Source organism: Mastomys coucha, unplaced genomic scaffold, assembly GCF_008632895.1.
Source record: "Mastomys coucha isolate ucsf_1 unplaced genomic scaffold, UCSF_Mcou_1 pScaffold3, whole genome shotgun sequence".
In the NCBI taxonomy this organism is placed as follows: Eukaryota; Metazoa; Chordata; class Mammalia; order Rodentia; family Muridae; genus Mastomys; species Mastomys coucha.
This window is the reverse complement of record NW_022196909.1, coordinates 52,732,079-52,749,549: the sequence shown is the minus strand read 5'-3', so window position 1 is coordinate 52,749,549 and position 17,471 is coordinate 52,732,079. Positions and strand designations below refer to the sequence as shown.

At 37.2% G+C, this 17,471-nt stretch overlaps 1 protein-coding gene and 1 pseudogene across 1 annotated transcript; one reads left to right on the top strand and one right to left on the bottom strand.

Annotated features, from left to right (window-relative positions):
• Positions 1-9,886: 9,886 nt before the first annotated feature.
• LOC116074527 (putative olfactory receptor 2B8) lies at positions 9,887-10,904 on the top strand. Its single transcript, XM_031347116.1, has one exon. The coding sequence runs from the start codon at positions 9,904-9,906 to the stop codon at positions 10,852-10,854; it is 951 nt and encodes a 316-aa protein (XP_031202976.1). The 5' UTR covers positions 9,887-9,903; the 3' UTR covers positions 10,855-10,904.
• Positions 10,905-12,210: 1,306 nt separating this feature from the next.
• On the bottom strand, positions 12,211-15,633 carry LOC116074463 (annotated as a pseudogene).
• Between the last annotated feature and the right edge of the window lie 1,838 nt (positions 15,634-17,471).

Here is a 17,471-nt window from a genome sequence, read left to right as displayed (position 1 = left end):
TGACATTTGTAACTCTTGTATCAAGTTTGAAGAGGACTTTATAAGTTACTCTTTCTCTGAGATGAATGGTTTTCCAAATTATCACAGCCCATGAACCAAATTCTTACCCTCACCTAATGTCTGTGCCACCCTCCAAGCAGAACCATTGTTTATTGAAACAGTTGGTGAATGACTTTATGGATAGACCATCTTAATACCTACACCATTTCTTTTTTTTAAATATTTTATTTATTATTATAAATGAATACACAGAAGAGGGTATCAGATTTCATTACAGGTGGTTGTGAGCCACCATATGGTTGCTGGGATTTGATCTCACAACCTTCAGAGGAGCAGTCAGTGCTCTTACCCGCTGAGCCATCTCACCAGCCCAACCTACACCATTTCTTAAATGAATGTAACCTGTTCGCTGTGGGCTGAGAATGAAGTCACTCACTCAAGTCAAATAACTTTGACCATAGCAGGAAGTCTGTATCCAAAAATAGAGCCTACAATTCATTTCTTGGTGCAGCAGAACTGTCAACTTTCAGCTTAGCTATGATGGAGGTAAAATCCTTTGGTGATGTGAGGGTCATTGAAGTACAGCCTTATTATAATGAAACCCAATGTCTAAAAATTGTTCTTATTTTGTGATTGTACCACAGTAAGAGCCAAGATTTTAAACTCTACTAAATACAAACCAAACCAAAAGACTTTATATATTCATGTTCATTTAAGAAAATACTAGTAGTGATGTATTATTTTGAAGTACACAATTAATATGTTTGGAGTTATTTAAAATTTATATTGAGAAAAAATGTATTTTCACTCTTGCTGTAGATGAGCATCTACATAAGACTGTTAAATTGATGGTTGTTTTATATCAAACAACTTTTATAATACTCATTTTTATTGTTATAATGTTTTATAAATTTTAAGGAATGTGACAAAAAAGATATTGTACATATTGAAGGGGGGTCTCTTGGACGAGTGGTGGTCGAAAAGGGAAACAAGAATGTGATTCAATTTTATTTAATTAAAATATGTTTTTAAATGTTAACAAATTCAGATAAATTGAAATCATGTAACTTTTCTCATCATAATGCAATAAAAGTTTTTTAAAAAATAAATTATACAACTTTAGCTATTAAAACTACATGATGTTGGGCAGTGGTGGCGCATGGCTTTAATCCCAGAACTTGACAGGTAGAGGCAGGCAGATTTCTGAGTTTGAGGTCAGCCTGGTCTACAGAATGAGTTCCAGGACAGCCAGGGCTACACAGAGAAATCCTGTCTTGGAAAACAAAATCAAAAACAAAAACAAAACGAAACAACAAAAAAACCCCAACATGGTATCAACAAAAAATAGGTACTTAGAATAATACAAATATAAGGTCTTGTAGATTTTTAAAATTATTAGATTGATATTAAAATTTTATGTAAATACAAAGAACAAAAAATATTCCAGACAAACTCTGAATGAAATTGTGGTTGGAGGACTCCTAATATAAGATGACTTTGAGGCAGAACTAATTGAGATAACATTCTATTGGTTGTGCTTATGCCAGGACAGGAAAAAAATGCAAAGCAAAAACAAATAGAACCTTCAGATGCTGAATCACAATTAAACAATTAAATCATGCTACTTACCACAAAGAGGCACAGCATTAAAATAAAGCAGGGATGATATTTTGATGTTGTAATCGCTAAATAGAATATACACTTAGATGAAAAGGGGAAGGGGCGACCCTGCCACACAAGGCATAAAAGTCAAATTACTAGCAAATTTTATTTACATGTAAGTGAAAATGTAGGAAAAAGCTTTAATAATCTTAAGATTATAAAATTGTGCATAAATGAGACAAAGATATCATTCATAAAGAAAAGTTTTAATAAATTAGGCACTGTATTAAGAACTTTTCATAAGAATAAAAACATAAATACTTGAGTTGCTTAATATTAAAAAGTATTGCTTTTTCTCAGCAAAAATGTTAGTTTTTAAATTATTGAGTTTGTTTTTAGATGTATGTGTGTGTGTGTTATTCTTATGTGCACCATGTTTATGTAGTGCCACAAGAGAGTGAGGGATTCCTTGAAACTGCGTCCCATGCAGATGTAAGCTGCTTGACATGCATATTGGAAGCCAAACCCAGGTTCTCTATTAGAGTACCAAGTGCTCTTAACTACATTCTTAAAGCTTGGCTTTCCTTAATTAATGATGAAATATACACATATGACCTAAATGATCTTCAGACTTTAAAGTAATTAGTGTGAGTATTGTGGGGAAAATGGGTTAAGCAATCTGGGCTATGTATTGATTGTTGCTGGACATGGTATGAAGAGACATCAGAGTCATTATAGGAAACTCTATTGACTTGTATATTTTTAGTTACATTAAAATTTATAGGGCAATATTTAAAAAACAAGAGTAATTTAGTGGAATATTATGATAATGCATAATATCTCAAAAGTATACTTACATCAAAAACAAGTAAAGAACTCTTAGAAATTAATAAAGGACAAAAATCAGATAGAAAAATGAATGGATAAAACATAAAAAGGATGACATAAATGTAACTTTGAAAATTTTTCACACTCACAGTATAATGCAAATTAAATTGGTGATTTTTCTTATACACAAAGCAAAATAGGTAAATAACTAATTTTACAAACATGACAAACATTACAAAGCAAGGAAGCTTTCGAGGAAATGAAGATTGATGATGGTTGGCTAATAAATTATTTTAACCTTTTGTAACCTGGTTAATAATCTTTATTAAAGCTAGATATGCTTTAACACTTAGATAAGATATTTCATTCCTAGGTTTAACATAAAAATAAAAATTGTGTATTTGTTCAGTTCTTTCAGCATCATGTAACCAGAAGTAACAATTGTACATCTTCTGTTCATAGGTGGAGAGAATAAATTATACGTGCAAATACATAAGCCTGTCACAAATCATACGAATTACATGCTGCTGACACCCAAATTTCAAAAGCCGTACGTGCACAGTTTCAATAGTGTTTGAGGGCATCGTGGCTGGGAAGTGTCTCAGAGTGTACTGAGAGGGTCAGACACAGGAGATGGAAAGCATCTTCAGATGTGAAATTGTCCTTGAATCTGGAATTGGATTCAGTGTGTATTATGCAAAAAGATTAGGGACATAAAAAATAAGTTAGGTAATAGGATTTACTACATAGGGATGAAAGCTCAGTGGAAGAATCACATAGACTTTAAGCTTTATAAATAATTCATGCTACTATTTTTCATATTTTCCCCCACATTCTTGTTTCCATGAACTGTGTTTAATTGCAACAGAGGGACTGTCTCCCTGAGGTCAAAATTCTAGCACACTTGGCCCTGATGTCACTAATCTACAAGGGCTAAAAAACAGATTATAGGCAAACGTGACTTATAAGACGAGTAGAGCCAATTCTGTAGTAAGGGTTAGATACAACTAAAGTTCAGAGATGCAAGGAACAACAGAAAAGATCACTGACTTAAAGGTGAAAAAATGGAACCAGACTAAGAAGCAAGGGTCCAAAGAGCCTTAGACACATCTTCCACTAGGATGAAGGACCAGCATTCTAAAAGAGGTGACAATATTTTTATGTTTTGTGGTTTTCAAAGTATTGCTTAGTGAACAATAATGAAATAAAAACATTTCTTTTTGAGATAGTAGCTACAGGCAACAAGGGAGAGAGGCACAACAAGGATTAGGAATTAAAAGTAATTTTATAAATAAATAGTTAAGAAAATAAAAATCATTTTAAGTTTGAACATCATGAATACGATATTTAGGTTAAATTACTCACTAATTCGTTTATCAGAAATAGCCAAGGGAACAACAATAAATGCTATTCTGGATAATTCTCCTAAAGCATAAACTCACCTTTCCACCCAAACCAAAGTAGATTTCACAAGAAATCAACTTATAGGTTTGGAAAATGTTTAAAATAAACAAAGAAAATGGATCCATGTTTATTAAAGCTACATATATTAGCTTTAATTTGAAAAGAATGGCCATTTAGCTTTAGGGACTCTACATGTTTTATTAGCATCAGATACCCACTATGTACCTTGCAAATACTTCTGTGAATTTATTATCACATTAGTTAGCAAAAAGCAAAAAAAGGGACAAAAAACAAGTTCCCCCAGAGCTTCCTACCCAGAACAATCTGGTCATGCACCTCACATACGACCAAGTCTTTAAAAGTGTTTAAAAGACTATAAGTCTTTCATTGCCTCAAAGTAAAGACAAAAAAAGGTATTTTTTTAAAAAATGAAAATATGAGGAAGAAATTTTGAATTATTGGTGTTAACTACTTGTTTAAGGTAATGTAAATATATTATTTTCTAAGTAAACCTTCGTATATGCTGAGTGTTGTTCTGTCTTATAAGCTGCTTCTGAATAGTAAAAGACAGTTGGGAAAATTTCTCAGAAAACACTACTAAACTTAGCCTTCATTTCTACTTGTTTTGACTGTGTTTTCCTTAAAATATCTTTTAAAAGGTAGAAGTTGTATTTTGCCCTAACTGAAATCTGGTTTTATGGCTTGCTCCACTTCCCAAAGCTATTTCTGGATGTTCTACATTGTACAAAGACCATGTAAGAAGACAATGAGTCATACATCTCCCTTTTCATGAAGTACTAGATCTCATGTTAATCTCAGCCAAATCAAACAGGAATGTTAATTGGTATTTGCAAGAGAAAGGTAAATTTTATCAGTTTAATCTGATAACTAAAGTGATACTTAGATTGTCCATCTTCTCAATCTGTCAAGTAGCTCTGCTTGCATCTACTATGAAAGTGATAAGCCACAAGGAAGCTAGTGACTAAAACACTCTTTGCCATTATGGGATATTGATCATTTTGAAATTTTCATATTGGAAATTTTATTTTGTTCTATTTTGACTCTCTTACATAATATCACTGAATTTGTACAATATCCTCCCTAGTCAGTTATTCAGTTGTGAGGGATATAAAGTTGCTAAGATGCAATGCATTGGTGTTTTCTCTAGTCCAAGAAATAGCCCTTGATGACTTCATCATAGATCCTAACAGGAAAAATTAAACCACAATATCAAGTATGACAAACATGACTATTAAGGACCTCAATGTTCCTTGGAGGAAACTATGTATTGAGGCTTGATCCCTTGAGTTAAAGTGGATGATTTTGGTCATTTTGTAAATTATAAACATATTCTTGTTTTAAGAAATAATTTTAAAATAATTATAATTTTAGACAGAGAGACAAAATAAAGAAATTTCTGTCCTTCCTTTCCTCTTCTCTATCCTTTTTTAGATAAATGAAAGTGGGTTAAAAAGAAAAGGGGGGATATAGTAATTATTTTAGAAATTAGACAAATAGGGATATATTATTTAATGTACTCCTAAAGAAAAGCATTTTATAGCCACAATCTTACAGTGGTAGAGTCCTTCTTATTTTGATGCAGAATTGAAGTTGTATTTTTTTTACATTGATACAAAATTTTAGATATTGGTACAGGTTTTAAGGTTTTCATTGCTATAAATCTTTGTATATTGATACAAAATTTAAAATTAATTGTCTTACTCTTAGTCGTTGTACCTATGCAACCTATGAACCTATGAGTTCATTTAAGGAGTGTCAGACATTCTAAGCGCTAAAGATAGATGCTCCAGCATTATAAGGAACATTGGGGACTGCCCAGGCAGTCAGTCAGCTGTCTCTGCCAGTTGTTTAAAATTTGGAAGTTATGTTTTTGCATACTCAAATATCTTCTTAAATCTCTAATGGGGTTGAAGATTTGTTATAGTCTCACAACTAAACTTAAATTATTTAACATCTAAAAAGATGTCCTAGATCTAAAAGATGGCTATAGGATGGTATACAAGTTAAAATCAAAGATAACCGAGATACAAAATTATAAACTCATTAAGGTATGATAGATGGTAAAATATTCTATCTAAATTGCCAAATATAATAGACTAGACATTATAAATATGTATCATACCTTATAGTTGTCATAATTATTATAATTATATTCAATATATATCTGAGAGGAAAGGAGCCATTTATTGGACTAAAAAGGGCAATTTTCGAGGTTTGTTCTTGCTGTCTATTGTAATACTAAGTACAGTCCACCAACACCTAGAGTCTACATGTTGACCTGTGACTCTGACCTCAAGTTATATCTAACTGGTACATGAAGATATCAACAGACAATAATAGCTCGGCAGAAGAGACATAGGTGGGGTTGAGATTTCCTGGGCTTGGGATCAGAGGAGAATCCACAAGAAAGGAGAAGATGGAGGAGGAGAAAGTAGCTGCCATGTGTTGTGTGAGCCATAAAATGTGGCCCTGAGGACTGGCAGAATAAAGTTAAGACTGGCCTAGATAAAACATAGTAAATAATAATTCAGAGTTATTGAAAGGAATGTAGATTCTAATAACATAGAGAGTAGATAGTTGCCAATATCTTGTGCTGCTTAAGGATTATTACAAACATAAAAGTTATAGGTGTCTTTTTTCAAATTTAATTTAATTTTTTTAATTATTCACTTTACATCCTGTTAACTGACCCCTTCTTGTTCATCTCCTCCCACAATCCTTCTCTCCATCTCCTTCTCCTCTGAGTGGGTGCCCCTCCATTCTTTATACTCTCAACCTAGCATTTCAAGTCTCTGTGAGGCTAGGTGCTTCCTCTCCCATTGAGGCCAGATAAGACAGTCCAATTAGAAGAACATATCCCACATATAGGCAACAACTTTTGGGATAGTCCCCATTCCAGTTTTTCAGGATTCACATGAAGACCAAGCTGCTCATCTACTCCATGTTTGCGGGAGGTCTAGAACTAGCCCAGGAATGATTTTTGGTTGTTGGTTCAGACTATGAGAGCTGGAAGGGTCCGTGTTACTTGACTCTGTTGGTCTTCTTGTGCAGTTCCTATCCTCTTCGGTTCAGCAATCCTTCATCGTATTCTTCCATAAGAGTTCCCAAAAATTCAATCCATTGTTTGGCTATGCATGTCTGTATCTGCCTGAGTCAGCTGCTGGATGGAGCCTTTCAGAAGACAACTTACTTTTGTCTACAAGCCTACCAGAATATTGTTAATAGTGTAAAGGATTGGTGCTTGCCCATATGGGTCTCAAGTTGGGCTGGTCATTGGTGGGCCATTCGCTAAATCTCTGCTCCATGCCCTGTGTCTGCATTTCTTGTTGACAGGATAAATTTTGGGTTGGAAGGTTTGTTGATGGGGTGATGTTTCTAACACTCCACCAAGTTTCCTGCCTGGCTACAGGAGGTGGCCTCTTCAGGTTCCATATCCCCAATGCTGTGAGTCACAGCTAAGGTCACATGTGTCTTGTCTTTTACCCAGGAACTAAGTGGTCTAAGGTGGGATAGAAACCCCTGGAGAGATTAAATATTTCTACACCAACTGTCTAACCACATCTTTTGTAATCGATTAGATGAAGAAAATGCATGATGACTAAGTGAAATGTGGAAAAGAGGAACCAAGTTTTAAAATAAAATTGCTAATAATATGAAAGGCAAAGAAAAAAATCAACATTTTTTATCTTTGTGTTTTTCTCATGAAAGTATCTTAAAAATGTAAGAAATGTCCCATATTTTATATTCTGTCTGTGTCATGTAATAAGATATTGTGAAATAATTACTGTTGCTTTCTGTACAACAACAGCATGTGTGACCTGACAGAACTGAAGCATAACACAGGTTACTGTAGTGCTGAAGAGGTGGAAAAGGAATTGAGGAGATGTCGAGCAAAGGGTAAGAAATTTCAATGGAACAAGACAGATATGTACATGTGATTGGTCATAGAAAGGGGTGACTAGAGATGATAAAATACCTTCTATTACTACAACCTCATAGGAAGAACAATGATATCAACAAAATAGACCCCCAGAGCTCCCAGGAACTAAACCACTAACCAAAGAATACACATGGAGGGACCCATGGCCCCAGCTACATATGTAGTAGAGGATGCCCTTATCTGGCATCAATGGGAGGGGAGGCCCTTGGTCCTATGAAGGCTTGATGCCCCAGCAGAGGGGAATGCTAGGGCAGTGAGGCAGAAGTCAGGGTGGGGAGCATCCTCATAGAAGTGGGGGGGGGAGCTTGTGGAAGGGGGATAACATTTTGAAATGTAAATAAATAAAATAACAAAAAAAAATTTAAAAAAGAAAAATATGCTAACAGATGTAAAGTGTTTTCAATAAAAATTATAAGGACTTAATGTTATATGAAACTTTATTCCTTGTATTTAGTCATAGAACAACATTTTTTTAGTCATCTTATAGACAATATGTGGAACTTCATCTATAAAAATAAAATAATGATAAGATACAAATCTACTTAAAACTGTCCAAAATTGCTGGGCGGTGGTGGTGCACATCTTTAATCCCAGCACTTGGGAGGCAGAGGCAGAAAGATTTCTGAGTTCGAGGCCAGCCTGGTCTACAGAGTGAGTTCCAGGACAGCAAGGGTTACACAGAGAAACCCTGTCTCGAAAAACAAAACAAAACAAAACAAAACAAAACAACTGTCCAAAATTCTACAGCAACTGAAAGAATAGGATTATACATATATTTATTTTAGAATAAAAATTATCCCTAAACTGTATTAAACATTATCTGTAAAGTAGTTATGATTTTCTTACCAATAGTCACTTTATGTATAATGATTGATAAATTAACAGTAATATTTATATGTATATAATCTTGCATTTCAACTGTGTATTACAGTGAAATTTTCTCATATGAATCGTGTTTATTTTACACAAAGGAGAATGAACTGCACAAATTACACATATATGCAATCAACTGCATATGTGCACCTAGTCTCATGTTAGATGATTTTTACAACACAGACAAGCACCAGAGTTTTAAAAAATATCTTCACAGCCATTTCCATTTTGTTGCATAAAGCTCAGTATATAATACATTCTGCCACTGAGAAAATGACATGAAGGTAAAGTATAATTGTAAGAAAGTTAGTGATATTTTTCTTATGTGGAAGTATAATTAAATGGGAAACAATGAGTCCATCTCTGGAAACCATATTTTTGTAGTTGTGTTATTTGAATATATATATAATACACACACACACACACACACACACACACACACACACACATATATATATATATAAACAAAATAAGAAACACATTTTATACCATCAGTCTTAGTCACATTAACCCCTGATTAGCCTGTGGATTAATTCCACAAACACATTGTCCTGGGTCCCGGAAGTCTTTTCACATTGACTTAATTATAATAAGCAGGAAGGAGATCCTACAACAAAAAGACAGACGATGGTGTCACCACCAACTGATACTGTCTTTCACAGGTAGCAATTTCTATATTCCACTATACAAAAGTATTAAGAACCTGCAGGAAAATAAGATCAATTACAAACTTAATGAAGCTTCAGTGAGGTTTCCATATTCTTCTATCTTAGCAGATATAGAATATGATAACAGTATCTTATAATATACATTTACTACATTTACATTTTATTTGTTTATTTTTGTTTTGCTTTGGGGATTGAGAGAGCAATTAGGAGAGACAGAGAGAAACTCACTCTGCAGCCTGTGCTGGCTTCTCTCACAGGAATTCTCTTGCTTCAACCTTCCAGGTGTTACGTTTATACATGTGAGTCACAATGTATATGTTATTTTGACTTTCTAAAACTCTTCCCTTGTGAAAGTTGTCAATAAAAGAATAGCTGACAGACTATACAAACAAGCTGTTAATGCCATTTTGCTTACTGAGGAAATCAAATAAAATATATTCATGATTTTATTTGTTTCAGTACCCCCTATCCAGTTTCTTTATTGCATGAGATATTAAGTTGTAAAAACATGATAACCAGGACCTGAAAATTCTAGTATTGACATTTCCAGCAAGTGGAATTTCAACAATGAGAAGGCTCAATACCACTCCCCATCACACCAATGGCTTTATTCTGGTAGGCTTCTCTGAGTGGCCACGACTGGAAATGGCTCTTCTTGTGGTCATCTCCATCTTCTATATAGTGACCCTCTTTGGGAATTCAGCTATTATCATTTTGTCCCGCCTTGATCCTAAACTCCACACCCCTATGTATTTCTTCCTGGCCAATCTTTCCTTTTTGGATCTCTGCTATACCACTTCTACTGTCCCCCAGATGCTAAAAAATATTCAGAGCCATGAGAGAAGCATCAGCTATGTGGGCTGCATAGCACAACTGTTCATCTTCCTTAGCCTGGGATCTACAGAGTGTGTGCTTCTCTCCATCATGGCCTTTGATCGCTATGTGGCCATCTGCCAGCCTTTGCGTTACACAGTTATCATGCACCCCCAGCTGTGCCAACAGCTGGCAGCAGTAGCCTGGATAACTGGTTTCAGCAACTCCTTGGTGCAGACAGTGTTGACTTCTTTATTACCTCGTTGTGGCCAATACCAAGTAGAAAATTTCTTCTGTGAGGTACCTGCCATGCTTCAGTTATCATGCGTTGACACCTGGGTCAATGAAGTAGAGATGTATGCTGCTGTGGTTGTCATAAAAGTTATCCCCCTTGGGCTAATACTCTTCTCTTACATAAACATTGTCAGAGCAGTCATAAGGATACAATCTTCTGAAGGTCGAAAGAAGGCCTTTAACACATGTGGGTCTCATCTTCTGGTGGTCATCATGTTCTATGGCTCTGCCATCAGTGGATATGCATACATGGCACCCAAGAGCAGCTCAGCCAAACTGAAGGGCAAGCTTTTGGCACTGTTCTATGGACTCATAACACCAATGCTGAACCCTCTTATCTATACCTTGAGGAACAAGGATGTCAAGGCTGCAGTGAAGAAGGTTCTTGGAAGAGAACAAGAGCAAGGGTAGAACTTGGATTAGGCAAAAGCAGACCCTATAGCAGTCCATTCCTTGGTTCCATAGCAGGGTTACCAACAGCCCTTATTCATCCAGAGCCTGATTGTGACCACTTGTTATTGATTATATGTAATCAATGTAATAGCCAATGGTCATTGGAATGGTCTGATAGTTCAACATATACAAAAAATTAATAGATTTAAGTAAATCTAGATCAAATTTAGTTAATAAATGTTGACCTGCTAATTTTAAAATTTTAAAATATTAATTTTAAAACATTCTTTCTTATTTCCTATACATTAAAAGTAATGGAAGTGGTACGTTAGGAAATTAAATGAAAAGCACAAAGACATCTGCTTGAAATTCAGTCATTTTGACCCATAAACAACCAAGGTGAGAATGTGATTTCCTCCTTTCAAATATTTTGCATATTGTAAAGATACGTTTTTTACATTTAATTGTATTGCTGATGAATGAATGGTTGTGATAATAAAATGCATTGCTGTGGAAGACAGTAATGCAAACAGAGCTCCAAAAAAATGCTTCTGACTGTTTATGTTATTGCAGTTTCCCTTAGAATATATTTTTTAAATTTAGATTGCAATGTTTATTAGATTTGCCTCCATTATGATGTTTTTGCATGTAAGGAATACAAAGTAATATACTGAAGAACGTAATTGTGTATATATCAAAATGATTTTTGTCCTATTTCTTGATAATAGATAGGAGTTATCACTCTAGGAAATAACCATTACAATATTTGTTATTCAATAATATCATGGCTATCATTAGGCTTAAGTTATTATCCTGTTTCCAATTTCTTTGGGGAAATATTCATTTTATTTTATTTATGGGGAAGTTTTTGAAATTTGTTATTAATTTTTCTCATACAATACATTTTGAATATATTTTGATCATATTCTTTGCCCTGCCCCAAATTCTTCTACATCATCTCTACTTCCCTACCCACCAACTTCATTTTCTTCCTTTCTGTAAAATAAAAAGCAAAGAAAAGCAACAACAACAAACAAAAAGAAAAGAAAAATGAAAACAGGTAAGCTAAAAGAGCAAATTCAGTAAGACTGAAAAACAAAGCAAAATGACAAGCACACACACACACACACACACACACACACACACACACACACACAAATGCACGAACGCGAGTGCAGACACACACACACCAGGGAGGCTGTTTTGTGTTTTGTGCTGCCCTGGAGTGTGGTTCATATACACAGTGGTAGGTAGCTTCATGAGGGAAATCTCCTTTCCCTTTCCCATCAGTCTCAACGTCAGCTGCAGCTCTGCAGATCACTTCACAAGAGTGAGTGATATCAGCAGCTAGCCCAAACTTAAGAGATCTGTCCTTTATCCTTTGAGGCTTTTAGTTAAGGCCTTGTTCCTATGAACACACTTGGGATACAGCATGTTGTCCTCCAGGTGTGAGGTGGAAATGTACAGGCTGGAAGCAGAAAGAGGGAAGTCTCTTTCCTTTTTTTTTTTTTTAATTGGATATTTTCTTCATTGACATTTCAAATGTTATCCCCTTTCCCTATTTCCCCAACTCCTGGAAACACCCTATCTCATCCTCCCTCCCCTTGGTTCTCTGAGGGTGCTCCTCCACTCACCACACATTCCCAAGTTCCCGACCTCAATTCCCCTACCCTGGGGCATCTATTGAGCTTTCATAGGGCCAAGGATTTCTCCTTCCATTGATGCCTGACAAAGCCATCATCTGCTACACATTCAGCTGGAGCCATGCGTACTCCTTGGTGGATGGCTTAGTTCCTGGGAGCTCTGGGGGGTGGGGGAGTCTGGTTGGTGGATATTTCTCTTCCTATGGGGTTCCAAACCCCTTCAAGTCCTTTAGTCCTTTCTCTAACTCCTCTATTGGGGACTCCATGCTCAGTACAATGGTTGGCTGTGAGCGTCCACCTCTGTAATTGTAAGGACCTGGTAGGGCCTCTCAGGAGAAAGCTATATCAGGCTCCTGTCAGCATGCATTTGTTGGGATCCACAATAGTGTCTGGATTTGGTAATTGTATATGGGATGAATCCCCAGGTCGAACAGTCTCTGGGTGGTCTTTCCTTCAGTCTCTGCTCTATACTTTCTAGCTTGCAATCCCACCAGCAATGAAGGAGTGTTCCTCTTTCTCCCCATCCTCGCCAGTATCTGCTGTCACCTGAGTTTTTGATTGTAGCCATTCTATCTGGTGTGAGGTGGAATCTCAGGGTTGTTTTGATCTGCATTTCCCTGATGACTAAGGATGTTGAACATTGCTTTAGGTGCTTCTAAGCCATTTGGTATTCCTCAGTTGAGAATTGTTTGTTTAGCTCTGTACCCCATTTTAATAGGGTCATTTGATTCTCTGGACTCTAACTTTTTGAGTTCTTTGTATATATTGAATATTAGCCTTCTGTTGGATGTGGGCATGGTAAAGATCTTTTCCCAATCTGTTGGTTGCCATTTTGTCCTTTGCCTTACAAAAGTTTTGCAGGTTTTTGAGGTCCTATTTGTTGATTCTTGATCTTAGAGCATAAGCCACTGGTGTTCTGTTCAAGAAAATTTCCCCTGTGCCCATGTGTTCAAGGCTCTTCCCCACTTTCTCCTCTATAAGTTTCAGTATATTTGGTTTTATGTGGAGGTCTTTGATCCACTTGGACTTGAGCTTTGTATGAGGAGGTAAGAATGGGTCAATTTGCATTTTTCTACATGCTGACCTCCAATTGAACCAGCACCATTTATTAAAAATGTTGTCTTTTTCCACGGGATGGTTTTGGTTCCTTTGTCAAGTATCAAGTGACTATATGTGTATGGGTTCATTTCTGGGTCTTCAAATCTATTCCTTGATCTTCCCATCTAGCTCTGTACCAATACCATGCAGAAAAAAAAAACACATGATCATTTTATTAGATGCTGAAAAAGCATTTGATAAAATTCAGCAATGGTTCATGTTAAAAGTCTTGGAAAGATCAGGAATTCAAGGCCCCCACCTAAACATAATAAAATCAATATACCAGCAAACCAGTAGCCAACACCAAACAAAATGGAGAGAAACTTGAAGCAATCCCACTGAAATCAGGGACTACACAAGAATGCCCACTCTCTCCAATCTATTCAACAGAGTACTTGAAGTTCTAGCTAAAGCAATTAGACAACAAAAGGAGGTCAAAGGGATACATATTGGAGAGGAAGAAGTCAAAATATAACTATTTGCAGATGGTACGATCGTATACTTAAGTGACCCCAAAAATTCCACCAGAGAACTCCTAAAGCTGATAAACAACTTCAGCATAGTGGCTAGATATAAAATTAACTCAAAAAGATCAGTAACCTTCCTCTGCTCAAAGGATAAACAGGGTGAGAAAGAAATTAGAAAAATGACACCCTTCACAATAGTCACAAATAATATTACATACCTTGGTGTGACTCTATTGAAGCAAGTGAAAGATCTGTGTGGTAAGAACTTCAAGTCTCTAAAGAAAGAAATAGAAAAAGATCTCAGAAGATTGAAAGATCTCCCATGCTCATGGACTGGCAGGATTAATATATTTAAAAATGGCCATCTTGCTGAAAGCAATCTACAGATTCAATGTAATCTCCATCAAAATTCCAACTCAATTCTTCATAGAGTTAGAAAGAGCAATTTTCAAGTTCATTTGGAACAACAAAATCCCAGGAGAGTGAAAACTATTCTCAACAATAAAAGAACTTCTGAGGGTGGGGAATCACCATCCTTGACCTCAAGCTATATTGTAGAGCAATAGTGATAAAAGCTGCATGGTATTGCTACAGAGACATGCTTTCCCTTTCTTATAGGGTACCCAGGCTTGTTCAGAGTGGAACTGTAGCCCAGTCCAACCACTTGAGTTCCCAGGAAGGCTTATCCCATGAACCACATACCACATTTCCCATAGATCTCCGATGTTGCATTGGATGGCACTGCCTCAAGCTGGCTACAGTAGCTGCAATTCTGGCCCAAGCTGCCAACACTGCCTTAGAGGCAGGTGTAGTCACAACTGTGGTGCCGACTCCCTCATAGAGCATAAGAGGATCAATGAAGGCAGGTATCTGCTCCTCTGGTGCAGTGATGATTTCAAGGGGAACTGTCACCTGAGACTCTTCCTCCAGTTCGATCTTCATTTTTTTTGCGAGATGCCTTCAACTTGGCTTCTTTGGCAGAGTCAGGAACACTCTTCAACACCAGCATTTAATCTGGAAAAGCCCTTGCAAGGAGTGGTTTATAAGCATATACTTTCTGGCCTTTGCTGCTCAGCTTCATCTCCTTGCACCACGCCAGCAAAACATCTCTGTGAATCAGGCTCATTGGTGGCAGATGTGGAAAACAAGGAACTGGTACCTTCCTATGAGTGGTACCTTCAGTGTCTTTTGCTTTGTTCTTCTTTGGTTTACATCCATTATCTTACTCTGACTTTTTTTTTCTTTCCCAATTGCTTTAGTCTTTGCAGAAGACGTGCTCGGTTGACTAGACATCTGCCATTCCACTTCTTCCCTCAGCTCTTCTGTTCTCCACTGTAACTGGTGCGCTGGAGAGGTGAAGGATATGGATCTCAAGTTAGAGCCTAGCCCGTACTACACAAAGTAAGAAATAAAGTCTAAAATAAACAGGGGATACCACACAGTTGTAGAGTGCTTGACTAGCTTACTGGATGAACTAGGTAGGTTCAGTCCCCTGGTAAGTTACCCATCCCCATCTCCACCTCCACACTCCCCATCCCAGCTCTCACCTCCACACTCCCCATCCCAGCTCTCACCTCCACACTCCCCATCCCAGCACTCTTATCTCTCTTTAATCATTTTTTACAGTCCAGACTTTAACCCTGTCCCGATTCACCTTCCAACTGTTCCCCTTAATTATTGCCTCTATTACAGTAGGGGTTATAGGTCTTTTAAAATTGTTTACTTAATCTTGATTTAACTTGGTAGATCAGATATATCAACAAACATCTATTTATTCAAGTTTGGTGGAATGCAGATTTTTAAAGTATACTTTTTATGATTCTAGCTGCCTAGAAACCAGTATTCTCCTAGAATCCTTCAGATGAAGATGTAGAATTCTCAGCTCCTTCTGTACCATGCCTGCCTTGATACTGCCAGTCTCCCACCTTGATGGTAATGGACTGAATCTCTGAACCTGTAAGCCAGACCCAAGGAAATGATTTCTTTATAAGTGCTGCCTTGGTCATGGTATCTCTTTACAGCAACCCAAACCAGCCAGAGACATAAAATACTTGCCCCAACAGGGGGATGACAATATTAATCACTCCAAGGACATTTCCAGCCCTGAGAGCCCTCTTTCTGCTTCCTTCACAAAGTCATCAAGAAAAAAGAATGAAGATTCCCCCTGTCATCGACAATGAAGATCCTGCAACAGATTGATGGGGGGATTTGATGATCCAAGAAGACTTAGAGAAGAGGAGAGAATTTCAAGATTATTGTCCCATATTCTGTTATACAACATAATGCTCGAGTGTTTCCTCACTTTTTTAGTACCAATGGAAGTTTAGATGTTCCATTTTTGCCTTTAGATTGGTTGGTCTCCTTTTGCTGGTCTGCCTTGTGGGCCTTTGGTATATATGCAGGATCAGGTTCACTCAGAGTAGGAATGCAGCCATGATTGTGCAAGCATTTATGGCCATTGAGGCAGGACAGTCTCCCTAGGCATGGCTGGCAGTCATGCAAAAATGATCGTCACGTTCAGGCTGTAAGGCGAAGCACTGCACTCCGGGTCAACTTCTAGTGGCCCCAGAAGAGCACGTCTGATTGCATGCAGGTTGGTACCCCAAACCCCGCCTCTGAGAAAAAGGTATCGGACGGGTCTAGTACTCTTTGGGTGGATGACACCTAAGTGAGGATCAGTACAATGTCCCTGTTTCCAGCATCAGAGACCAGACCTCTACTCTTGCCTGTTTCGTTTAAAAACTAAAAGGAGGAACTGTGGAGAGCCATTCCAAGAGCAAGCGGTCTCATAAGCAAGCCTTCATTTGGCTAAGCTTGCTGTCATTGGTTGCTTCCGCATCTGGTGACCTATCTGCTTTTGCCACATAGCCCACTGGGATTGGCTAAGCTAAGGTGGAGCTTAAGTAATGGCTCCTCAGAAGCAGGAAGGCAGGAGAAGCAGGCAGGAGGAGCAGGAGGGAGTAGTAGCAGTAGAAGCAGGAGGGGAAACATTGTTAAAAGGTTCCTGAATAAACTGCTAAAAGGAAGAGCTCCGGTCGTGTCTTTGTTGCTGGTCCGGATGGGGATGTGACACTATTTGTCTCTAATCTCTCTGCAGTTTGGCCTTCTATTGTTTCCATGTGGGCATGTAGAATTGCCAAAAGAGTAGGGAGACTTTGGAGCTACAGGAGCATCAGAGATAATGAAACACATTAAGCCACCTCAAAGGACAATTTTAATGATAGAAATAGATTATATAGACAGACACTTCTTGCATTAAAAAATGGAAAACTCTGTTTCATATCCCTTGGGAGCAAAATAAGAATCGAGGGAATAAAAACTTAATCTGAAAAAGCCACCACAGTACTTATTGCAACTGTGACCACTGGAGTGAACCCCTCCCTACTTATAATTAAAATCTATATATAGTTCCTCTCAAAAAAGGTTG

Coding starts and splice junctions, on each gene's coding strand:
- LOC116074527 (XM_031347116.1), top strand. CDS start 9,904: ATGAGAAGGCTCAATACCACTCCCCATCACACCAATGGCTTTATTCTG.